Raw genomic sequence first — 25,225 nt, 5'->3', positions numbered from 1 at the left:
ATTTTAAATTGTCTGAATATAGCTTCTGTTGTTTTATTATTATTATTGTCAATTGCCCTACTCCATAAACCACTAACCCTAATTTGCTTGAGAAGCCCTCAGAAGCTCTCATCCAGTTTTTGGAAGTTATGGAGGTTAGTCCATTTGTTGTGTATTGGCGGGGGGGAACAAAACAAAACAACCACAACCTTATATACGTCAACAAGTCTTGGATCAAAAAGTCTCACACTGACCACTCAACATTTAACATCATGCTAAACCTCCATTAAAAACTTCCTTTCAAAACAGCTGATGTGTACTTGCCTTTTATTATTTGGTTAACTAAGAGGAAGAGAAAAAAAGAAAAAAAACTGAACTCAGAAACAATTTGAAAAGTAACAGCCAAAAATACAGTGTCAGGTGAGCAAGAATTAAGTAGACAGCGCCTACATGCTGGGATAACTCACCTGGTCCAAATCACACTGCTTTGCGTGGTCTCCACCCCAGCTAACCTTCTGACTACATGTTTTTCTGGGCTGAACGCGCAGACACGGTTGCCAACCTGTTCTGCTGCAAATCATATGGGAAAGGGAAAAGGAAGTTTTGGTCCAAGACAAAGCAGTATGCTAGCCAGGACTGGATTCCTGCTGTTTTATCTATTATCTGTAGGCTCATGAATATGCATGTTCTTCAAAATTCATTAAGTATTTTAATTTCTCACATGAATATGTCACTGAACTTAATTATTCTGCTTCCAGAGCATACCTGTAACCTGGAAGCTCAGATTTTTTACAGGACAAAAACCTCTATCAACTCTCAAAATTTAAGAATAGGCCAGATGCTTTCTTCTGTCGTATCACAGTCTACCCACAGTAGTTCTGGGTCAACACTAGTATGCCAAAAATCCGTCTCGTTAAACTCATACTCTGCATTATTAAGCTCTCTGCTAAAAATAATGACAATAGGTTGAAACATTAAGCTTCAAAAGAGAAGCCAGTTTTACCCAGGGCATAAAGTAAATCCTCTTCTTTCTCACAGGGTGTGCTGTCATGCTAGGTACTAACCTCTTCAGTGTATCTGTTGGCAGAAATAGTACAATATATGGTGATCCACCAAACTGAAAGATGAGGCAATCATTTCCCCTCAACCATATATCCTGGTCCCCCCGCCAGAGAACAATCTAATCTCATGGAGGTGGAAGGATGAACAAACAGTGTCTTTTTACCCTCTGCTGTTATTCTCTCTCTAAAAAGTGCTTGCCACTGAAAATCTCTCGGCTCTTGCTGTTTCATTTTGAAGATATCATCTCAACTCCACATTCATCAGCTTTATTAGTTTCTCAGACTCAAAGATAACTGCCTTGTTGGGAGAAAACTCAATAGCAAACAAAGCCAGAGTTAACACAGAACCTTGGTCAGATCTGTTGTAGGATGTAAAGCACAGGCTGACATCTCTCTTGATGTTCCAGTAAATACAAATCTGAACATCAGAAACTGCCCAAGCAGAGGAATATGTCACCAGCTGACATCCTGCAGCTCAAATAGTTGGTGTCAGGGAATATCTACGACAAACAAGAAATCGCAATGTTCATAGGTGACTGAAGAATCTGTTACCATTTATCCCCTTCATAGATTCTAACAAACCCCAAGCCAAAGTTAGAATGGGATCCACAAAATCTAGATCACACACCCATATACAGCCTGGATGCAGCACAACTAGAGGGTATGACACATGCAGGTTGTTAAAGCCTATCTGCTAGGTTTTGAGAGGGAGAATCAAGGAATAAAAGGAGAAAGAAGAAAATAAACATGCTAAGAAAGCCAAAGAAAAAAGGAATGGCAAATATTTTCCTGGGCAATAGCAGGCAAATTTCCCTGAAGAACAAGGCCTTAAATGAGGCTTTACTTGCATATAAAATGGCAAGAGTCTGAGGATCCTCATCTCTGCTGAATTTACCTTTTCCAGAGCGTTACCTGTGTTGTACAAGTTACATGGCCACAGGAAAAGCAGGGCAGTCCAATGAAGATTCATCCCCAGCCCCCTGTGGCACTGGATGAGGAGATAGCTCTGTCACCTGGCAATGATATCTCCCTTTGTTTCCCATGCCTAAGGACATTCTCTGGAGAGAAAGAGCAATTCTTCTGCTGGCTGCTCTGCAACTATAGCAGCAAAAGCCTCAGAAAGTCCTGCTGCCAAGTTGTTGGCAGACTTTAACAACCAAGGGCAGTTATGGCAGCCCAGCTGCAGTCACAACCTCCCTATTCAAATAGAGAACTGTGTCACGTGAGATCTTAACTTATACTTCTCCTACAAACAGAAGAACAGAGGTTGGAGCAGCTCTCTCCCAGAGCAGAGGGGCAAGAGAGGTAATCCGGCCCCTGCAAGTGAAGCAAAAAGGTAATTTCCAAAGAAGTAGTCCAGGTTATTATGAATAATGAACAAACACCAAAGAATTACTAAGCAGCTGAAGAACACACAGCAGTGAAATGCTCTGTCTCAACAGTGCAACAAAAGGCTGAAATAGTAGCAGACCTTGCACTTGTGCCACGTATAAAATGGGTGGCTCCTCTACAGGTACAGCAAATAACGAAAGAATCCTCTGGTCTCACGTGGCAGGAAACAGGTACCGGCACAGTGTGGCTGCCCTTGTGGACCATCATTCAGCAAGTGTCCCCTACTGCCTAAGCAACAAGGGGTACAGCGACGGCTCTTTTAAGCTACCCACGATAAGCCAGAGCAACCATTTTGTCAGTGCCTTTGAGTCCCGTATAGCTGGGATTTAAGTGTGAGACCAAAGATCAGAGCAGAGCAAATTATGAAAAATATTTACGTATGGAATCACTCCCTGCAAGGAATACTCTTTAAAAATTACAAGTGATGTGGGATATTTACTCAGTTCTACAGGAGAAATAGCAATAGCTATGTCCATAAAATTCCATCAGAGAGATATACATACCAACCTAAAGGTACATGAATTGTATCCGCAAATACTGAACACCATTTGAACAATTTTGTAGATTGTTGTTAACATATACACTAAGCCCAAACAGTTTCAGATGATTTTAGACCTCTTTTCTTTCTGACCCCCTTCTGTGCTTTCCTATTCTGATCCCACCTCTCTTTCCAGTCAGCCATTCCTTACACGGTCTGGGTGGAACGGAGGATGTGCTGCTCAAAGACTGAAGTTAATATAGCAGCGATAAAGCAGGCAGCAAAATCCAAGCTATGGTGTGGAACTGCTGCCCAATTTGCCACTTAACAGTGGAAGTAGTCAGAGCCTGCCATCACACAGGTGATTACTGGTAAGCTTTTGCACTTTGCTGATCTGCCATACCTTCAAAACAATATTCTCAGTTAATGAAGCTCATTTAAACAACACTGGCTAAGGGGATCTTGTGAGCCTAAAGCCAGGATTAAGAAATGAAGCACACTGGAAACCACAATCATTACAATCTTGTAGCATAAATGAGATGAGCACTTTCACACGTGCTGAGTCAATAATCTCCATTTTTCGTTAGTGCACTGTGCCCACTCGGAATGCAACATGACATCAAGCCAAATATATTTCCCTTTCCAGTGACCTTGAGTGACAGAAGTTTCCACCAAGACAAAGGATCAAAATCATTCAAACTCCTCAATCATTTCATCCTGTCTTGCAGAAACTGTTTGTACTCCCTCAAAGTAGTAACAATGTTGAAAGCAAAAATGTCAAGAGGCAGATCCATCTCCTGACTTGAAGGACTTCTCAGAACAATGGAAAGAGTCCATGTCTGGAACATCTGCTCCTCACTAAAGCAGGGTTGCGAGATCTTCCGGGGCAGCTCTCCTAAAGCACTTTGGTCTCTGCACTAATACTTAAAATACCAGGCCGAGCAGGGCCCTTGGCACAATCCTAGTCAATTAGCATCTGTCCCCCGTGATTGTGACTGGATGTTGCATGAAGACAACTAATCCTTCTTTGAAGGGGAAAACAAAATGCAAACCATTAACTCAGTGTGACGACCCTGTCAAAATGATTAAATGAATAATAGTATTAGAACTTTGCACAATGAGTGTTTTTAATAACATGGGAGTTAGGGAATAATGTTAAATGTTTCAGCTCAAAGACCTAGTTTCCTGTGTTGGCACCAACACTAACAATAAATGTTCATATATCAAGCATTTCTATGTCTTCATTTTAAAGAGAAATTGGGAGACTGATACACCAAGACCAAACTGACATCCTGTTCCTGTGCATGTGAACACATACGGGGTGCATTTCTGACAAAACCTCACTGCACTTTCAGTGTGTCCTTGAGGACCTTTCCATTTGCACAAATTCACTGAAGTCTCAGCTCCATTGCTGTGGCTGACAGGTTTTCAGCAGGAGGAAACGGCTCAAACAAACACATCTTCAAAAAATGTTGAAAGGTGGCATTAAAACGAATACTTCTTATCCTATTTTCCTCAACCCTAACGCATCTCCAAGGTCAGAAGCTTATAGCAGAGCGTATGAAAAGCACTGTCCGTGTGAAGTAGCATCCATTTACCTGAACAGTTCTAACTGAGTACATGCTCCAGACAGAATGCAAAGTTAGGTTACTCTAAATATGTTCACTGTGGATTCAACTAATGCCATCTCCTTCAAAGCTAGGTTGGCTAAGGATATAAAGTTACTGACCTCAAGTGATGAGTAGGAACTCGGACTGTAATTCTTTGCAACTCAGTCACCTCTATCTATAGTCACAAGCTTTCTGCAACTAAACTTGTTTCAAATTTCAAACCCAAATTGAAAGGCATAGTCAAGCAAGAGGGTGGTTTGGCCATAAGGTGTTAACTTACCAGTTGATCCCTGCCTCTACAGTTTGTGGTAACATGGACTTCAGAAAGTTTAATTGATAATGCAGAACAAAACTTAGAGGCTCAGTCCCTAGCAATTAAAAAATTTCTAATGAAGTGACAGCTGTTCAAAGCGTAAATGAAGGAAAAGAGGGCTTAAATCTGATTCTCCATGAGCAAACATCACCATTGTTCAAATCAGCCCCCTAACTCTATTTGAGCCCACCTAAAATGCAAGGACTGGGGAAATGGCGACCACGGAGGGAGGAAAACCTTTGCTGCAGCCCCTCCCTACTGGGGCACAGTTTGAGAGCAGCCCAGGAGACAAGGATTTACGGAGTCTGTGCTGCACCTTTGGGGCAGTCCTGCCTGCCCTTCCATGACATTTTTTGTTTGATGTATCTCACTAGCATAAAGCATTTCGGGGGGGGGGGGGGGGGGGGGGGGGTGGAGAGAGCAAGATACAGGACAAGATTTTGCAGTCAGATTAGGGGAAAGAGTGAGAAGTACTAACTCTCAAGCTGAGATACATACAGCCAAAAAATACATCCGAAACCCTTCCCAGAAGTGGGAATTTCAGGTCTTGTAGGGTGTGACTCTCCAAGGCCTGATACAGCCACTTATAACCTCACCAAAGTTCAATGTGACTATGAGTGTTTACAAGCATAAGGACTAGGCCAAATTGAGAATGTAAATATTTGGAGTCAGTTCCCCAAACTTGCCTCTATCCACACTGCCAACTAAATCCCAACTGCAAACCAAAAAATGTGAAAAGCAGCAGTTGCATACACTTTACAGCACGGAGACAAAACTAACACACATGGCATTCGGCATTAAAAAAAAAAAAAAAAAAGTAGAATAGTATAGCAGAATAGTAGTAATTCATAATCTAAACTGAACTAATGTTAAACAAGAAATCAATGAAGTTTGGACCAAAACTTGATTTGACTTAGCTATCATTTGATACATTTTGAAGTCTGATCAGTCCAGATTTTGGTTCTTTGCCCTGCAAGATACTGGGTTTCATTAACCCAGGTCACTCATGACACACCATGGACAACATGGTGGGTCCAGCACACAGTGGTAACTCTGACCTAAGCCACATTCTCTTAAACCATCAGAAGCAAGTACTTCTATTTTCTGTCCAGAGGAGCTGAGGAAAATCTTCAGTGAATCTAAAGTAATTTATTTAGCAACCTCAGTCCCATGCTCAGAATTGAATTAGGATCCCAAGTTGGCTTGGGTTCTCAAGCACCCACAGACTTTTTTTACCCCAATTCTTTTAGCTATAAATGAGGATGGCGGCCAGGGATGCATTCATGAGAGTTGTACCCTCCCCCAGACACAGATCCCGAGGGGTACGCACTACTCTCAGCTGCCAGTTCCTAGCCCTTCTCAGAAAGCGTTAAATGCCTTTCAGTCCCACATCTCCACTGCAGACATGGGTTGGAAAAAAATCAGAAAGCTAAGCATCTCCCCAAGACCAGGATATTTTTTTTCTTTGCATGTGTGAGGTAAGGATTCAGGCCTCTTCACTCCCACTACTGTAAACTAACAAGAAGTCCATCCTCTCTCTCTTCAGCTAAGTGGGAAAAGTACAAATCTGGTTCTCTAACTTTATTCAGCTGTGGGAAACTTGGTTTTGCTCTCCAGTTAAAAGCAGGCTCTTCAGCGCACTTAGCAGTGACCTCTTCACAAGGGGCTAGTATCATTTCTTTAAATGCCCCTACACTAAAAATAGTTCTGCTTCCTAAACATGAATGTTTAGCAGTTCCAGGCATTCTGAGATCCTGCATACCACTTTTTTTTTTCCTATTTTTTTTTAACTGGCCACATTTATTTAACCAGCAATTAAAAAAAGGAGGCCCAGCCGCCCCAGTGATTCTTCCCAGAGGGTCTTAGATGTTTATGAAACACAATGAAAACAATAAAGTGGATAAAATCGTGCTATTCCATCAAGTCCTTGGCAGGACTTCCCAACCAAGAATAAATTGCCATGGTACATTACAGTCAACAGATTACACAATGGTTTACAGGGTCACCAATAATAAAGGGTCACACGCTCCTTTAAATGCTACAGTATATGTTAAAAGTCAGTTGCCTAAAGGGAAACTGCAAGGGTCGGTTCTGAACTTCTCGGAGCAAATTCTGGCAGCCACGGCACAAAAATGCAGGATAAGAAAGGACAGGAGGTGCCTCTCCTTCCCAACACTAGGAAAGGCAGTGACAATGCTGAGCAAGCCGGCTAGGGAAGTTCATCACCCTGAAGAGAGCAGAAGAACGCCAAGCCAGGCAGGATTCCCCTATTTCTGCATACGAGACGCACATGGGAGTTTGCCAGTCTTGCAGCGAGGCCCAGTACCACCCACACTATCGCCCCTACCCAAGAAGCTCCACTCCCCACTCCTCCATACTCCAGGAGAAAACCAGTTCTGTTGCAGAAGGAAGATGGCAGTTTCCCATCAGTCTGGTCACTCTCAAGAGTGCATATAGATTGCAGCTAGTCTTAAAAGGTGCTTCACTACATGCTTAGGTATCTTGCTAAAGTAATCATAATTGCTTTAATGTGTTGGTTTTGCTTTTAACAACTGATCTTAAAGCCAGAGGGAAACAAATGACCAAAGGCATAAATCTTTTTCTCACCTTTCAGACTGGTAACAGATTTCTATTTTGCCACCTGCATAACCCAATCACAAAAATCAATGTTAAATTTTGACATTCCTGAACATGCACGATTTTCTCAAATCTGATCTTAAATGTAAGATACTTCTGCTTTTTCTTTGTTAACTTATCCGTGCACTGTATGGAATTTTTTCCGTCTACTGAGTGTATGTTAATCACAAATAATCAAAACATCATTGAGTCTTAAAGGCTAGTTAACCTCACTCCAATTCACCCTACTCTGCATGAGCAGAAATCAGACAACAATTTCATCCTTTGTTTCCCAAAAGTTTTGATCATTCCAAGTGGCCTTTACTGGATTGTTCAGTATCTGGCTGAAGTTAAAGACCATCAACACAGAATGAAATGAAAAAAACCTGTTACCCCAAATCAGTGCAACAGTAAAACAAGAGGGTAACAAACGTTACTATCAACCTACTCCATGCTATTATACTATACATCCCGCTTAATTTAGCTTGACTGTTAAGATTCAAAATACAGTTGAGTGATAAAACTGAAGTAAACATAAAAAGGCTCTCTCATATGTAGCCACTACTCTTTGATTGCGGTGACCCGCTGCTCTTTAGTAAAGCAAACGCTTGGTACCAAGCCAAGAGCAGTACTTCTGATTTTCCCACCAAGTGAACTGCTGAAGCAGCTCCCTCAGCTCCTCAGCTAAATCTGCCTTGGGATTCTAAAGTCTTCCGCTGGAGTCCAGGTGGTTCTTCTGCTCTTTTCAATGTGCATGCAAATATTGCAGCCAGCTGGACGAACAACGCCAGCGGGCACTGGAAGGGAAGAAAAGCGCCACAGCTTCCCTTCTCTCTCCAGACCAGAGCCCCACACGCGGGGTGCTGGCTCCCCAGCCCGCTTAGTTAGCCCGGTCCCACCGAAGCGGTCTCCTCGGCTCCATCCCTCCGGGCTGCCCCTGCCCTCGCCGCCCAGCAGACGGGACGTCCCCGGGGCACGGCGGTGCCCGGTGGCACAGGGCGGCAGCTCCAAGCGCCGCTCCGCCCGTGCGCAGGGACGGGGCGCCCAGCTGCGCGCTGCCCGGGCAGGGACGGGACGGGACGGGACGGGACGGGACGGGCCCCGGGAGCCCCCGTAGCTCCGGCCCCGCTCTGTGGTTTCTCCCCCCCAAGCCCGCGGCTCCCCGGCTCTTACCGAGGCGCGCAGCGGTGCGCTCCCTCCGCCCGGGCGGCTGCAGCTTTTTTGAAGGAGCTGGAAAGAGGGAGGGGGGTGGGAGGAGGAGGGAAGGGGCTGAGATCGAGGGAGAGAGAAGTATGCAAAGGCAGGAAGTGGAGACGGCCACGGCCAGTGCGGGAGATTAATGGGAACCAGTCAGCCGGCAGCCAACAAAGAAACCTGCTCCCCCAGCGCCGCCCGGCCCGGCTGCAGCCCCGCCGCGGCCGGGCAGCCCCGGGCGGCCAAGCCGGCAGCGCTCGGCCCCAGCCCCGGCCCCGCGGAGCCCCCGCGGAGCCCCCGCGGAGCAGTGGGCGCCGCCCCCGGCCCCAAAGCCGGGTCCCCGCCGGGCGGGAGGGAGGCAGGGGAAGGGGAGCAGCCCCGCGGGGCTGCACGGGGCAGGGGGGAGGAGGAGGAGGAGGAGCAGGAGGGGAGAGCCGAGCCCCCCGCCCGCCGACCTTCCTCGCTCTCGCCCGGCGGAACGGTGTTGGGAGTCTTTATTTTAAAAAGCTAACAGCGCTCGAGCCCTGCCTGAGAGGAGACGCTTGCCGGGGAAGGAGGGAAGGAAGGAAGGAAGGAAAGAAGGAGGGAAGGAAGGAGGGAAGGAAGGAAGGAGGGAAGGAAGAGCGAGCGGCGAGCTTCCTGCGCCCAGGCGCCGAGCCCGGGGCTTCAGCCCGGCACTCAGGGCGGCGGGAGGCGTCCCGCGGGCAGCTGCTGTCCCCGTGGGGCGAGGGATGGGGACGCCGCGCCAGGCGGTGGAGAGAAAAACCCTCGGAGAGAGGCAGGGTGCCAGCTGCTAGCAGGGTCACGAGCGCTGCAAAACGCGAGGAATGCATCTAGACCTTGAAGTTTTTGTAAACGTTGCAAAGTGACTTGTTGTGCAGACAATAACCAAGCGATAACAGAAACAGGAGAACAATAAGGAGAAGAGTGGCATGCATATTGCATAGCTGGAAGCAAGGATACCAGCATCTCACACTTTTTGAATTTTAAGAAACTTTAATTTCCTTCCTTTGACTGAAACGGAACCAAAATGGCACTCAGCATCAGGCAAACACTTTCCTACACGATGATGCTTGCCTGATCCCTGAGCAGAGTACTCAGGATAAGCTGTTCTCGGCTTTCCCCACCTCATAAACCAAATAATGTGTATTGTCCTGAGATATTCCGATACATCACCCCAACGACAAGGAAATCTGGTGTAAGTGCCCAGCATTGCACAAACCTCCATTACATTTCAAGATAGTGAACGTAAAGGAAATGAGGGTAACTCATCTGGATCCTAATGGGAACATGTATTTCAAAGCACAAGCTATTTCAGCTGCCGGCCTTCTTGGGACAGATGTATTTACTCAGCTGCAGGAGGAGTTCTATGCCACCAAACATCAAAAAATGGCGGAGTTGAAATTTCAACACGCGAGGAATAATTTACCTCCTGAACAAGGTGGTAAGCTTTTTTACCCCAGAATTGCCACAAATAGCTGGCAGGAGCATACAGCGAATACATTTTTTTTTCCCATTTATGAAAATGACAGAGGAGGGCCTCTCCAAGTCTGTTCCACGTGTGCAGCACGACTGCAAAGCCACCCGCTCTCTAAAGGACCAACGATAGCAAAGAAGGACACTCAAGGGAAGATGCTCAACTTGTCATTAAGCAGTAGCACCCCAGACGGCTCTGTCACATCGATGAAACAACTCAAACACGTTAACATCGCTTTTAGCAAATACTGTCTTTCTTCCCCATTTATGTTCAGCCCAGTCCCTCAGACCTCAAGCACCTCAGCAAACGCCTCAGCGGAGTAGAGGAGACCCAACGTTAGCTGTATCCAAACACTCAGCTGGCGCCTCCAGCGTGTTTCATGAAGGAGAGGCCGGTGAAGGGCTGGTCTGCGGCGGTGCCTCAAGGCAAGGCGCTCCGTGCTCTCCCCCTGCCAGCCGCGCCCGGGGCTCGCTTTGTGCGGGGGGCATAGCGAAGGGCTCTGAGCCCGCTCGGCCTCCCCTCCGGTACCGCCGCTCGCCCCGCCCGGTGCGGTCCCTGCCCGGTGCGGTCCCCGCCCCGCGCCTCACGCCGCTCCCGTCACGGCGGGCAGCCTCGCACCCCGCCGCGTTTGAATCTCCCGCCGGGCCGGGCCGGGCCGGGCCGAGCCGGGCCGAGCCGCGGCGCAACGCCCACCTCTCCTCGCCTCTCCTCGCCCTTCCGCCGGCCCCGCCGGGGCGGTCACCGCGCCCATCGCCGCCGCGGATGGCGAGGACGGCCCGGGACGGCCCCTCCGGGCGCCCCCCCGCGGGCGCGCCTCAGGGCGGGGCGGGCGGGGCCGCGGCGCCCCCTACCGGCCGCGGGCGGAGGGGCGCGGGGCGCACGCGCGCACTGTGACGGCGCGCGCCGGCGGCGGGATGGACGGGGCGCGCGCGGCGCGGACGGCGGGGCTGGCGCGCGCCGTGCTGGAGCGGGCGCGGCGGCGGCGGCGGGAGGAGGAGGAGGAGCAGCAGCAGCCCCGGGAGCGGGAGCGGGAGCGGGGAGCGGCCCCGGTCAGTGCTGCGGGGCGGGAGGGGCCCCCGCCGCTGCACCGAGAGGACCCGGAACGCCCCGGCGCGGCCTTCGCGTCCCTCGCGCGCCTCATGGACCGAGCGGCGGCGGAGTGCGAGGTGCGGGGGGGAGCGCGGGGCCGCGGCTTTGGGCGGAGCGCGAAGAGGAGCGGTGCCGGGTGCCGGGTGCCGCGCCGGGAGGTCTGGGCCGGGAGCCTGCCGCGCCGCCCGGCCGAGGGCACCGAGCTGTCCCCCGCTGCGCTAGGGAGCGGGGCACGGCAACGTGCACCAGGCGGCAACAACTTCGTCACCCCACAGCGCTACGTGACAGTAACCGGCTGGCCCTGCAGCGCCAGGTCTGCACAACGACACAAAACCGCAACAGATACACAACGTACAGTGCCTAACGCTGGTGGGACAAGCAGGGGTTGACTTCCACATTCGTGCTTGTGCCAGGACAGCACCGCTTCAGTCACCTGCCCTTGAGAAAAGGGGGGAGTTCTCAGACCCACGAGTTCATGGGTAAAGCTTAAAAAGTGCAAATAAAAACCTACAGCAGAACATAACCACCGAGGCAGCAGAATGCCACTGAGTGCAGGTGATTAAGCACTAAAATTAGGTGATTTGGGACGAGTTGTGTAGAATTACTTAGGGACCAAAGTTGACCCACATTTCGTATCAAACATTTGATTTCACTTGTTTGCTATTTAACTTCATGTAAAAGGACCCGAGTCACGTCCTGTGATACAGAGATACTCTGGGAAGTCCTATGCAGTAGGTCAGAGTGTTTGATGTATTTTGGGCCGTAACTCCACAGTAAACCACGACAGCAGCAGCCAAACTGGTAGGTACATAACCTCAAGGAATAAGGTAGCGCAACAGACCTGGAAACAAGACCTGCTATTGGCCTTATTTTCATGTGTGGTCTGCACGGTCAGACAGAAGGAAAATACAAGCAAGACAAAAATCATTATTTTGAAACTTGTTTCCTCTGATCAAAAAGGTAACCCTGCGATGAGCTCTGTGGTGACAGCAGATGGCAGCAGAGCTGTATGCACATACTTAACTCACAGCAGGGAAGATTCAAGTACCTTTACTGCAGAGCCAGAAAAGGACTGCTGTGCTACTGCTGCAATTCTCAAAACTGCTCTGCTACAAGTTACCAGCCTTGAAAGCACTTAAGCTCTTTCACCAGCTCTTTTTCCCGGTATTAACATGTCCTCTGCTTTTACAGTGCTTTTTCTGCACATACCCTGCAAAAGCTCTTACCTCACATATACATCCTATTAAGGACCCATAAACTATGGCTTCTTCCACCAGCTTTGCTTGAAGGGCCTGGTCAGGTAGATGTTTCCAGAGCATTCCTTTGGATTTGTTCTGGACAAAAAAGCAATTGATATTGCTGCAGCCTTTTGAAGAAACATGTCATTTAGTGAACACAGCTCTCACCTGAGAGTGGAATCTGACTGCAGTTCATTTGCCTTGTAAGCAGAGTGCCCAAACAATGAGCATTTCTAGGCTAAGCAATTCTTAACCCCTCTATTTGCTAGCACAAAGGCAAGAAAATGATAGCATTGTGTGGCCTTTAAATAGAAAGAGTGATCTAATTGTATAATAGCTAACTAAAGTCCTTGCCCTCAGAGTATTCTGAATTGCGGATCCCAGTCAGACAACTGTTTGAAATAAAGTGCTGCTCTAAACAGAGAAAAATGTAAAGCACACTTCTGTTCTCGGTATTTTCCTGCGTGGCTTATGGCAACACCAACTCCAGATTTGGCTGTTTTCATGAGTTCAGTTCTGAGGTGACAGAGTCCCAACATACTGTGTAGGGAGACAAGCGTCTGAAAACAGAGCTGACAGTTCTGCACCAGAAGGCAGATGTCCTTTGGACATCTGGGCACTATTTTCATCCTCACATGAAATTAAGCCAGCTGATTAATACAGAACATCAGTAAATGTGCAGTTCCACTTTTAATTGCAAATCTGGAGTTGTTGTCAGCATGGCTGTGATGCTTCTCCACATAATATTCTCTGTTCCAATTGCTGTCCAGAAGTACTATAGATTTGTGCCAGCCTGGAGATGCAATGAGCATGAAGTCAAACACATCTGCAGATATCACAGCAGACAAGCAGGGGAAAAAGAGTTCAAGTCCTCTAAAGAAGAGGTAAGCGGGAATTTGTTTTATTTTAATTAAAGGTTAATCCTTCCCTCACCATGGGACAACTGTAGTCCATCCAGCATCTGTGACGCTTGCTCACGTGAATTTATGTGGATTGACATCATGGGCACATGAAACTGTGGACTGATCTGAGTCTTTGGCTGGGCAGGGCAGGAGGGCAGAGTAAATTCTCGTGGCAACAATCATTTCAGTCATTTTGTGGAGGGGAAAGTTTAACGGACTTGGAGCATCCCCTCTCTCAGGGGCTAAATTTGTATTTTCTGAGGTTATCATTAGAAAGCAGCATCTTTTTCTTTCCAGAAAAATGCATCTGCAGGAGAATCCAGTCGAGCTAGAACTTGCCATCAGTGTGTAAGTTTACAGAATACTTTGTTTTTAAATTGAGATATAGCATTTCCCTAGCATTTTGCATCAAGCTGGTTAAAATTTACAGTCAGGTGTGGAGATCTTGTGATGGCACAGATTAATCAGCAATGCGTTCATAATCCTAATGCATGTATAGATGGGCAACAGAATGGACAGCGACTTACACAATTAAATATAAATCAGATCGTGACATTATGGCACATAACTAGTTAAATCTGTTTAATATTTTGGACTGATACAAAACGTCAAAACATTGTGAATAATCTTAGGCTGTTGTGATTTGCATCAGCAGCAATAATCCAGCAGTCCTCCACTCTCACCTCATTTGTGCTCCCGACACATTCCCAACGCTCAAAAAAGGCAAGCAACACATGCATGCTGCAGTTGCTTAGCCAGTTATGCCGGGCCCTGATACAGTCTTTCTGAAGACTCCTGTTCGTCCAGGAGAAGAAAACCTTATTTTTCAAAGCCAAACACCTCACCAAATCAATTTTGGGAACTTCTAAGCCACAAAAGATGAGAAATACGGAATCTATACCACAGTACAAATTGATGAGAGTATCCTGGTGTATAGATGACTTCCATGTTTATGTTCAAAATTGTTTAGGTTGACAGCTTTCAGTTTTCTGAGGGAGAAATTATAGCATGTTGATTATTTCCATTGATTAAATCAATCGATTAAATACTTTGAATATGACATTCGCTAATTTTGGTATTAATAGAAACATTTTGCAGTTTGGTCTATATATTGCCTGTGTACTTTGAAAAAAAAAGTTAATGTTTATATAGCAGATTAAATATTTTCACCCAAATTCAAAATTTATATTTTTATGGGAAATTCAATATAACTAAATAGTAATGATGTTTGTTTATTCTCCCCTCCCCACCCCTACAGACCAGGAAAGCTTCCAAAGATATCTACATTGAAGTTTCTCCTGGCACCTATTCTATCACAGCAACCTCAGAGGACATGGTGAAACAAACCCACGTGGTGGACATCAGTGCAGGACAAAGTATTGATTTAACTTTTGTTCTATGACGTTTGCTGGTGATCATGGGAATAAAATACTAGGGTTTTTTTAAAGCATGTAATGAACTATGCATTACTTGTTCATGTTAGCACTTTAATAGTATCCTCTTCTTTGGGACTATATTTTTACGGCCTGTATATCCGTTTTCTACGTAATGCAATTATATACAGCATACTTTGTACACTGATTTTATAAATATTTGTACATTGTTTGCCTTAATTCCAATTATGTGACTGTGTAATTCCAGGCTCCTCCATTTTAAACAATTAAAGATACAGTTAGTGGAATAAATACATGCTTTAGTCTTTGTGATGACAGTTTATATTACCCTCAGACAGGAAGTCCATGTCACGTTCATGGCCACGAAGAGCAAGATCCCTGTGGTGTGAATACAGATGTACATACCAGCTTCTGTGGGCTGGCACTGATTTTAGAGCTGCTGCACATCTGGCTCAAAATGCATCCCCCCCCCAACCCCCCCCCGCATCTGTATATTTATTATTCTGATAAAGAAATAAAATGCCAATGAAATTGACTACCTAGGACCCCACCTCAGGAAGGTGCTTGAATGTATGTCAGATGCTTTCACCAGCAGAAACTACTGACAGACTTCAAATCCTGTCTCTTCACAGACTCTTACCTAGGCTAAATATCACTTAGCTGCCTTTTTCAGTAGAAGGTACGATAACATGACCTGTCTCCTATTTCCTGCAGGGGAAAAGTACTGCTGAGCACCTGCATAATGCAGTTTATTTCCAAATTCATATTCTTTAAACATGAACAATCCCACTAACACAACTCACTGGGTGACCTCCGAAAGATCAGATTCCACAGTTAGAATTAGTGGCATGATCTGTATAGATCTGTTATCTTTTTGTAGCTGATGGTTTACACTGTTTCAGCTGTAAACTAGTTTCAGTTAATCTTGGAGGAGAATATAAGATTCTGTGGCTTAAATGCTGAATCTCTGAGAATTTTGCTGTCTCTATCTTCATATCCTTTACTTTCTCTTCTGCTTTAATCCTGAAAAAAAATATTTTTGGCTGTCAGCTTGTATTGTTTCTCTATTCCTTCTGGCTTCCTACAAAGAGGATTTGCTATGCTGAATTCTTTTGGCTATCTCCAGAGGACTGTAGATAAATTGGAGGTTTAATAGACTTTGCTTTCCATCTATTCAGGATTTTAGTGCTAATAGTAGTTCACCTGATCTCTCCAGAACTGTAAAGATTTCACATCCAAATAATTAGGGACTTAATATAACACAAGCCTAACCCTAGAGTAAAGAATGAGAATGCTGAGATTCCATGTAGGTGGAAATAATTTTTCAGTTATTGAAATAATGGTTATCCATATTCTATAGAGAAAGTGCCTAAATCAGAACTTTTATTTGCTCAATAAATGTAACACTGCTATAGTGTAAGCAGTTTACCTGAAATTTCAGCTCTTGAACTTCATCAGCTGTACATTTATTTATTAGATTCTGATTTATCACATCTCTCTCTGCTTTGTTGTGAGTTCTTTGCTGTTTTTTTCTCTGTCCTCTTCTGTATCTGTCTGTATCGTCAAGCTTGTCCTCTCCTGTGCAAGTTGTTTTATGTTTATCATCAGACTGTCTCCTTTCTCACTCTTTGCTTTCCTGATGCCACAAAACCTTCCTCCTGGAAGACGGAAACAAATCCCTTGGTAGTCTATTTTTTAAAAAATAAGCAGCATCAGTGTGTCTGTAACTTTGGCTTTCCTGACTCTAAGATAGATATACCTCTGCCTCATGTAGCTTTGATAATGGTATCATTTCTGTAATAGTATCATTTCTGTAACAAACTTCACTGTTGAAATACAAGTGTTACAATAAGACCAAAGGATTTTCAGGAGCTGTTAAGCTTTGACTAAACTTTGCTCCTTTGGAAGTTAGAGGAGTGAGTTTGGTTTTTTTTTTTTTTTTTGACTACAGAGGGAGGGCATAAGCCCAGCAGACAGCATCTCTTAAAAGCCTAGTCTCTAACTTTACTTGTTTGTTGCAACTTACTTTTGATGCAGTCTGTATTGTAAGACAAAATTCTGCTTCAGGTATCTCAAGGAGTAGCAATGCAACTTCTAGCAAAGTAACATATCTTAAAACACAAAAGACAATTTTACAGGAATAAAAGTTTGTCATTATACTCTGTATTACCAAGTTGTGTCCACTACTGTGATTCATGCTGCTGGTTTTGAGCTAGAATGAAGCCACTCTGGTTTCTTTCTGGTTTTACCAAAAGGCAAAGCATGTCACTACTGCACAAATATGACATTTGGCTAACACAGAGCATGTCTGTCTGGAGTTCTGTATTGGCGTTAAAATTCCAAATTCCTAGGAAACTAATTACAAAAGTGTATAATGTGTGTATATTATGATTGTTTAAATAATAAAATATGAAAAATACAGTTAAGTAGTAGGCTTCTGCTAAAAATTAATGCATAAAACGTTGAGAAAACAAAATATATTCCAGTGTATTCTCTGCTCACTAAGACATGTCATTAACAGATTAATCTCCTCCTAATCATGCTAGTATGTTTAAATTACAGTAGCATTTTATTTTTTTAAGTACATTTTTTTAAGTACTTCAGCATTTTTATTAAGTACATAAGTATTTTTTTTATTTTTTATTTAAGTACATTTTATTTCTGATTATTTGTACCAACGGTGCTCATGTGCAGAGCAGTGTTTCTGTTCATCCTGCCATTTTTTCATCTTCCCCTTCTTCCTGCAAGCATTTTTATTCCTCTTCTCTGCCTGCTTTGTTTGGTATTCATGTTCTCACTGATTTTTTTCCAAGTTTTTCTAAAGCAGGAGGGGACCACTGTAGGAAGAAACCAAGCCTGAAAACAGGCTGTTGTTCCCTTGTCTTAGATGTGATACAGTTTGCTTATTCTGTATCCCCTACCTTTACAGTAGTAATCAGCTGTTTAAACTGCTTGCTTCTTGTGAGGAAGAGAAGTTACTTGTAAAGACTGTTTAAAATATTGATTTTTATCTTTCTGAGACAGAAATCATGAGTAACAGAATTTGACTAGAAGAGCCCAGCACTCTTCCAGATTGAATCTAGGAGTTATTGTACATAAGCTATCTTTTCTTGTGTTTTCACATTGAAGGTCAGAACTGTCCGTTTTCAGGGATACTCCAATTAGCTGGTGCAACACGGAACATGTCCACAACAGAGATGGCTTTGGATTCCAGCTTGCCCTTTGTACATGTGCTGCTGCAACTGGTGATTTCTGGGGGGAGTAAAATTGTAGCTTAACCTTATGAACAGTAAAACCAGAACTAAAGCTCTGAACATTCATTTAGGAAGAGAGGGAAACACACTTTACTAAACCTGAAAGGAATTCTTTCAGGTGATTATTCTGCACAGATTAGCTATGCAGGTTAAGGAACATGTTAGCATCAAAAAAGTCATAGGAAAATGTCGGGGAAGAAACTCAACGAGGGGTATCTGCGCTTCCACATGAGATTCATTGTTCTGGTGCTTTTCCATTAGACAAGTTACCAAAAGAAGAGCTAGCATGCACGAGGAGGGAGATGAAACGTTGTGAAGGAGGGAATTTTGGATCAGAGGCTGATATGTAAATGTATGATCCTTATTATCAACTACAGGCTAAGTGACTGCCCATACGAAGGGGGCACAGAACACACTGGTTATTTCCCTCCGGCTGCTTCTTCCCTTTAAGGGTGTTAAAAAGTACCTTAATTACTGTGTTTGGACTTGCATTGTCTCCTTTTCCAGTATTTCCACTTGGGTCCTGCAGATTCGTCTAACCTGGGCTTCTCATGATGGCTGGAGTCTGTGTTAACAGCACTGTCCACAACATCACTCTTAGTGGGGAATGACTCCAGATCACACTCTGAATCAGAAGGGGAAGAAGCTGCCACAGCTGCTGATTCTCCTTGTTTCACACCTTCCAGTTCTAAAAGGTGTGGAGAGGATTTGCTGCTGGGTTCTACCTCTTCAGGTTTTCTCTGAAAGACCAGAGACCTGGGTGGAAGAGGCCAGCAGGGATGGCAGCAGCAGATGCACCCGACACAGGCTGGTGAACAGCACATACAACCACAATGATAGTGGAAAAGTGGCCAGCAGGGTGAGAAGAGCAAGCTGTGCTTAGCAAAACTATGTACAACACAAACAGAAATCAGGGCTGTTTTAGGACTACAGGAAAAAATACAAGAACTAATGTCAGGACTTTCTCTGGGCCTTAACCTGCTGGTGAAGGGCATGTGGATCATCTCTACAATTCTCCCACACAGGCTAGGAGGGATCCACAGAGCTACACCTAGAGGGAGTTTCACTTTCTTGTCATTCCAGAACCGGACCGTAATTTCTTCATCTTCTGAGGCTGTTGAAAGAAAAGGCAAGCAGCTGTAAGCAGCTGTTCTGCGTAGGGTGCACACACACAGCTCAGGCTTTGCAGCTTTATGCATGCTTTCTCCTCATGCCAGTGGCAGGATCAACTATCACCCCTTACTGTGACAACTCATCATAACTTTGTGGAGGGCAGAGTGGGCAGCTAGGGGCACCTTCAGTGTGGCAACGGCTCTGGCAGCATCTTTCCTTCCAGTTTTTCATCAAATGAACACGTAAACGTTGGCTGAGTTACCTTTGTTGTTGCTGCCAAAGATAGCAGTAACACTCTGAGGACATTTTACCAGTATTTTGAGAAGTCAGCAGAGCCTGTCAGACATGGGAAAATGAATGAGCTGTTGAAATGCCATGCTTGGGTGATAAGATCACCCTCAGGATGTACCATTCAGTACAAGCACTAGCACTCTAGCACAGATGGATGCTTCCTGAGAGTTACCACATTTAGATCTCTCAGGAAAATGCCATTGTCCTTCACACAACAGACACAGCCTTGTCTGAGCATACAGGAAATAACCGATAAGTGGATACAGAAGGTGACATTTTTATGGGTCACAGCTTCCTTAGGGTCAGACCAGCGAGGTTACATACAGATCACATCAGCTACATCACCTCCTGGAAGCCTTAAGCAATGCTAAACTGTAGTGTGCGCTCTGAGAGTTCTCTGTCAATAGCGTCACAATGGAGTTTATCCCAACAGTCTCGCCTGTGTTCCCGAGCGAGGCAAGCAAGATAAGGGCAGTATCTTAGTATCTTTCTTACCTCGTAAGGGGTCCCTTGTCTCAATGCCCGTGAGGACAGTTCCTGGGCCATACCTCCCCATATCTGGTTCCCAAGGCGCCAGCACTTTGTCTCCAGGGAGTAAGGAGTGCTCCATACCATTTGTATATTCCAGGATGTCATCCTTCACTGTTTTTTGCATGCAGACTGGATGCCTTCCATGTGACCGAAATGGTTCAGCAAACTCTACCAGGAACACTCCTCTTTCATTCTGTTACCAGGAACAAAACAGTTCCTCTGAAAAACACACTGAAATGTGTCAGGTCACATAACCTTCACCGGCAGCCTTCCTGTGGCTGTGTGGCTAGGTCAGAGCACCTAGCAAGCCTGAACTTGGACATGGTTTTAATTCTGAATTAAGACAGACGTAAAAAGTGCCAGAAGGCTCACTACAAACCAGGCTGAGTGAAGCATACGTACAGATTCACTACAGCTGGGACCTGTATTCCATCCCTGCCAAAAATCCTATAGAGGTGGAACGCAACTGGATTTCACAAACCACACTGCATACACCAGGGACAGTGAAGCTGTTCAGACCTATTCTTTATGCATGCCCAAGTCCTTCCTCATTAGACACATTAACTCAGTGCTTCTTTGGGAAGTTGTTGGAAATTTTTATTTTCTTGTAAGCTAAGGCCTGTCAAGACACTTTCCATCAACAATGAAATGAGGCACTTCCCTGTTCTTGAGAAAGAACACACTTTTTTCTGTTAAGTTTGAAATGCTAACAAACCAATGAATTAAAGCTTTCACTAACATTTCTGAAAAGACAACCGTGTCATTGGTCTGTAGCTGACTCAAGCTGGAAGTGTGTACATAATACACTAACACTTTTCCTGCACTGTTGGTGGTTCTGTGTCTATACACAACAGTAGCCGGTATGTTGTTCACAACAACACTGACGCCATCCAAATCTGGCTCAATGCCCAGCGCCAGCAGAGATGGAGGCCTGCTCCTGCAAGGTACACAGCAAGGCAGCCCTCACCAAAATGCGAAGGGTCTGGGGTGCTTGCAAGTTAGCTCCAGGAGAGGCAAAAAACAAGCTTCCCAGAAAGAAAATACTGTTTGGAATAAACCTTGTGTTTAAAGGTAAAGATCTTTTAACTGAGCTCAGAAGGTAGGAAGGGGAACAGCACTACATCCAACCCCTACAGTACCCTTTGTATTAGAGCAACATGATGGGCCACGACTCCCAACAGGGAGTACAACTCACCTGGTGAAGGCACACAAGATCTTTATGAGGTCTGAAAAAGCAACATATTTGGGACCTCTTTAGACATATAGCAGCCTCCCTGGCACAAGCAGCTGCTTGTCTGTGTACAAAGGTGGGTGGGCACTCATCTTCTGTACACGATGATGATCCCTGACCCAAGTCTGATCACTTCTAGAAACAGGCTTGGTAAAGGATGCTGAGTAGTGCAAGGATCTGATCACCATCAATATTATTGCTGTCTGAGGCAATACTGCATGCAAAATGCTCAGCCAACATGCCACGAAAGCAGCAGATGAAGACAGCCTAGAATCATGCATATTAGGAGCTTTATGAATCATCATAAACATGAGCATAAGCCAATCTTGTGATTTGTTCTCTAATTCACACAGCAGCTGAAACGGAACAAAATGGCTAAACAAAACTCAGGTGGTGTGCAAAGACAAGATTGGTCTTTGCCACACACAGAGGGGTGTGTGGCAGTCACACTGACTTCACCCAGCTCGTCTGAGTTCAACAGATGACCCAGCTGCTTCCTGCAGGTGAACAGATTTGACTCTGACAATGCACACCCAATTACACATACCCACATGACTACAGCACTGCAACTGCCACTCACCTCTATCTCCTCTTTTACTGTACCACGATAATAAAATCCATCATGTTCTCCTCTCACTAGAACAGGGACATTCCTGTCTAAGCCCGCTGATCTCCCTGATATGCTCAGCCTCCTCCATGCTGGGCCAGGGGATGGGAGGCAGTGGTTAATCCACTGGCACCTTGAATAAAAGAAAATGGGTCAGCGGTAAGAGAAAACAGCTACTGTAGGTCAGGAAAAAGACATCTTGTAAGAACTGAATCACTGCACCTCATTTTATAACACTCCCACAGGTCCAATAGTGTGGAAGGAAACAGAAAACTTGCCTGTGCTGGGAAAAACCCTTACTCTTGGAAAAAAAAAAAAAAAAGAGTGCCTGACCTACCCAATTCTCTTTGATTTGGGATCTAGAGGAAGGGAGATAGAAATATGCTGGAATCCTGGGCTAGAATAACCTGCACTAGCAGCTTCGCTGGTTGCATGGCAAGTCAATACAACTCTTAAGATCAGGCAAGAGAAAGGATAAATCTCCAGCATAAAACACAGTTTAGATGTACTCAAGAGCACTGTAGCTGATGGTTTGTCCTGGGGAATTCAAGAAACAACAGAAAAAGCAGAAAAGTAATTCTGCTGGTTGATGACAGATTTAAGTTCAAAGCAGGAAAAATAATTCCATCACAAAGCATTAGATCCATTTCACAGAAGATCGCTGCTAACGCAAAATGCTTTTATTTATCCAAATAACATTAAAAGTATGTTTCTTTGATAGCAGTTTTACTCCAGGCTTTGCTTTCCAAAATCTCCCAGAGCAGCAAATCATTTCAGTTAATACCACCTAAAGACTGCCAGCACAAGGGAGGGGAAAACACAAATGATGCTGAAGTTGCTGATTTATTAACCTGACACATTCCAACCTGTTTAAAGATCACAAAAAAAGAACAAATCACAGGCTGAAACAAGAACTTAATTTTACCTCTGGAGGGCAGGGGGCTTGGTGACCCAGGTGGGACACGCTGCAAAAGAGCTCCTACAGCAGGGGTTGACAGTAGGGATGACACTGAAGCATGGGAATTTGTCCAGAGCTGGCATCACACTGCAGTATCTGTGATCAATAGGCTGGAACCCTTCTGAATGAGCCATTCGTGGAAAAGCATCTACCTGCAAGACTAAATCATGATCTGTTAGAAGCTGAGAAGAGACAATATATTTGCATTTTCCAACCCCAAGCAAATGCTTTCTGGCGTATGTTAAGAACTCAATAACTTTTATGAATTATTACCACAAAAAAAAAGGAATGAATTCAAAGTATCCAGTCTGGTGTTTGATCAGATGAACCCTTATTACTGATCTCTGTGATGTTTAGTCATTCAAATCCCTACCCGACAAAGGGACACGAAAATCCAGGGAAACTAGACATGCTGTGAAAATCGCAAGGAAAACAATGTCCTCACCTACCTCCAGCTTTTGTTCCCCTCTGTCATTTTGCTGTTTTCTTACACCTACACTCTCCTTTAAAGCTTCCTTGCGCACAGACACAGCCAAACCTTCCCTACTGCACAAGCTAAAACAGAAACTGCAGCTGAAGCTCGCACAGTCAAGCAGACATGACAGCTTTTGAATGTAACGCTAGAATACAGTTGCCTGTTACTTGTTTTATTTAGTGATGTATGAAGAGGAAATATTTTGATCTTTCAGCTGTCCTGTCATGTTTTATAACAGTAGGATTATGGCTTGCCATGAGAAAGAATGAGATGCTTAGATTTGACAAGTGATAACTATTCAGAGGCTGTCACAGTAAGATACATGACATGATGCTCTCTCCGATAATCTGAGATTTATTTGACAAGGTTCATTTTTGCCTTTTTTTTTTTTTTTGGCTTAGAAACTTTCAGCATGCTGAGGGTAAAACCTGCAATGGAAAGTCAGGGATATGTAAACTTTGAGTGCCTAATTTCCCTTATAAAATACAGTTTAGGCTTTTATATTAGGCACTTAGAAAAATATTTAAATGTTATTGAGAGAGATACGAACAGAGAATGCTTTTTGTGAGTTTCTACAAACTCTTATTATGTATCATTTCAAAACCCGCACAAAGTAAATTAACTGCTGCAAAATGTGTTTCTAGAAGAACAAATCAACACATTATACTCATATTTCACAACTACACAAACTTCCCTGTTATAAGACAAAGCCAACTGGAGTCAGTAATATTTTCCAAAGAAACACAAATACCGGTTCTACATTAAAGCCCATTGTAACGCTTCTCAGAGCTGTCACTGCTGAGGAGAACCAGGTCCCCAATTTATGTACAGAACAGGGCTCTGACACAGGCAATTGTGTTGTGTTCTATGAGATTTCCTGGACAGTTCCAGGAACTTGAACCCGGCAGTGTTTCAAACTTACCAGCTACTGATAACACAATCGTGTCAATTTGAATTTAGTCCCGATGCACAAACCTTGCCCTTTTCCCTGGTCGGTGCAAGAAGCATTTGCTGCCAGCGTTTTCCAGTTGCTAAGAAGGTTGCCAGCATCGTTACCACCAGGAACTGACGTGCTGACCTGACCAGCTAAAAACAGCTGCAACCCAACTACAGAGCTAACCATTTGTCTGCCACTTACTTGCTCAACTTCGTACTCCTAAACACAGTTCTGCTGATCTAGGTACTGCGATGAAAGACTGCAGGGGCAGAGAAGGGATTATAAAAGGGCAAAGTGTCCTCCAGTCCTTTTGTGTACTATTATATGGCAAAAAAATCACACCATACAAAGCTACAGCTCAGATTCAGAGAAACCACCACAAGATATGACAAATATACTGGTTTGAAATGAGGACAGAAGGGCTGAAACTGAGACAAACTGAGATCAAATCACTTTACAAACTTTTCCTTTTCACAGTTAAGGGGAAGAATTAGTGAATTCTCCCCTTTTCCTGCAAAGCAGATATCAAAAAATGCCAAAGTATAATGCAGAAATCTTCCTGCTAATCCCTACTGTGATCCCTAACCTTTATTTTCTCCTTAAGAAACATTAACACCTTGTGTCAGTATTTCCCACCATGCTCCACAGAAACATAATTAATTGCATTTAGTAGGCATTTTTCAATTCGCTGCTATTAAAACATGGGAACAGAGGAGATGACTGCAATTAAGGACAAGGATACTGACAGCACTTACAAAGTCTGTAACCATTTTCTCTCTGTTTTGCTGAACCCAAAGATGAACTGCTCTCATGCTGCCAGCTGAATTGTTAGTATCGATACAACTCCCTGACATACAGCAAATGTTAACAACGCTTTGCTAATTACAAGATAATCACCATCTTCACATAAATCTGTTCTAGACCAATTAGCTGAAACCACCAAATAATACAGAGAAAGAGACTGGGGGACAGGGAAAGACTAAGTTATTCTTTTAAAGTAAGTTATCCTTTCTAATGGCTTCTAACAACATTCCTGGGAACCTTTAAAAAGACCTCCTTGCTTTGTAACAGAAACACTGGCAATT

The 25,225-nt window shown here is 44.6% G+C and overlaps 3 protein-coding genes across 9 annotated transcripts in view; 1 reads left to right on the top strand and 2 right to left on the bottom strand.

The window, feature by feature from the left end:
* Positions 1 to 10,936, bottom strand: part of DENND2B (DENN domain containing 2B) — a 170,155-nt gene extending 159,219 nt beyond the window's left edge. For 2 of the 6 annotated variants that reach the window (XM_080595787.1, XM_080595786.1), the window contains exon 1: positions 8,623 to 8,870. The gene's annotated coding sequence lies outside the window, so the exon portion shown is untranslated. Of the gene's footprint in view, positions 1 to 8,622; positions 8,871 to 10,418; positions 10,717 to 10,813 lie in introns of those variants that run through there. The other 4 variants (XM_080595788.1, XM_080595792.1, XM_080595785.1 and 1 more) reach the window with 4 other exon arrangements.
* Positions 10,937 to 10,997: 61 nt separating this feature from the next.
* AKIP1 (A-kinase interacting protein 1) lies at positions 10,998 to 15,038 on the top strand. Of its 2 annotated transcripts, XM_080595896.1 has the most exons (5): positions 10,998 to 11,286; positions 11,485 to 11,522; positions 13,218 to 13,331; positions 13,647 to 13,697; positions 14,608 to 15,038. In XM_080595896.1, the coding sequence occupies exons 1-5, from the start codon at positions 11,035 to 11,037 to the stop codon at positions 14,687 to 14,689; spliced, it is 537 nt and encodes a 178-aa protein (XP_080452022.1). In that variant the 5' UTR covers positions 10,998 to 11,034; the 3' UTR covers positions 14,690 to 15,038. The 2 variants fall into 2 exon arrangements, with proteins under 2 accessions (XP_080452022.1, XP_080452021.1); XM_080595895.1 differs by lacking the exon at positions 11,485 to 11,522.
* A 1,221-nt stretch (positions 15,039 to 16,259) lies between these two features.
* LOC308196624 (uncharacterized protein C11orf16) lies at positions 16,260 to 25,163 on the bottom strand. Its single transcript, XM_080595878.1, is given in 7 exon segments — positions 16,260 to 17,995; positions 18,464 to 18,517; positions 18,519 to 19,111; positions 19,897 to 20,125; positions 21,744 to 21,903; positions 22,696 to 22,888; positions 24,126 to 25,163. Coding segments are annotated over 6 exon segments (1,428 nt in total). The 5' UTR covers positions 22,863 to 22,888; positions 24,126 to 25,163; the 3' UTR covers positions 16,260 to 17,770.
* Between the last annotated feature and the right edge of the window lie 62 nt (positions 25,164 to 25,225).

This window comes from Anser brachyrhynchus (genome assembly GCF_964034855.1).
Source record: "Anser brachyrhynchus genome assembly, chromosome: 5".
In the NCBI taxonomy this organism is placed as follows: domain Eukaryota; kingdom Metazoa; phylum Chordata; class Aves; order Anseriformes; family Anatidae; genus Anser; species Anser brachyrhynchus.
Note: the sequence above shows the minus strand (reverse complement) of the source record. Positions and strands in the feature narration are given on the sequence as shown.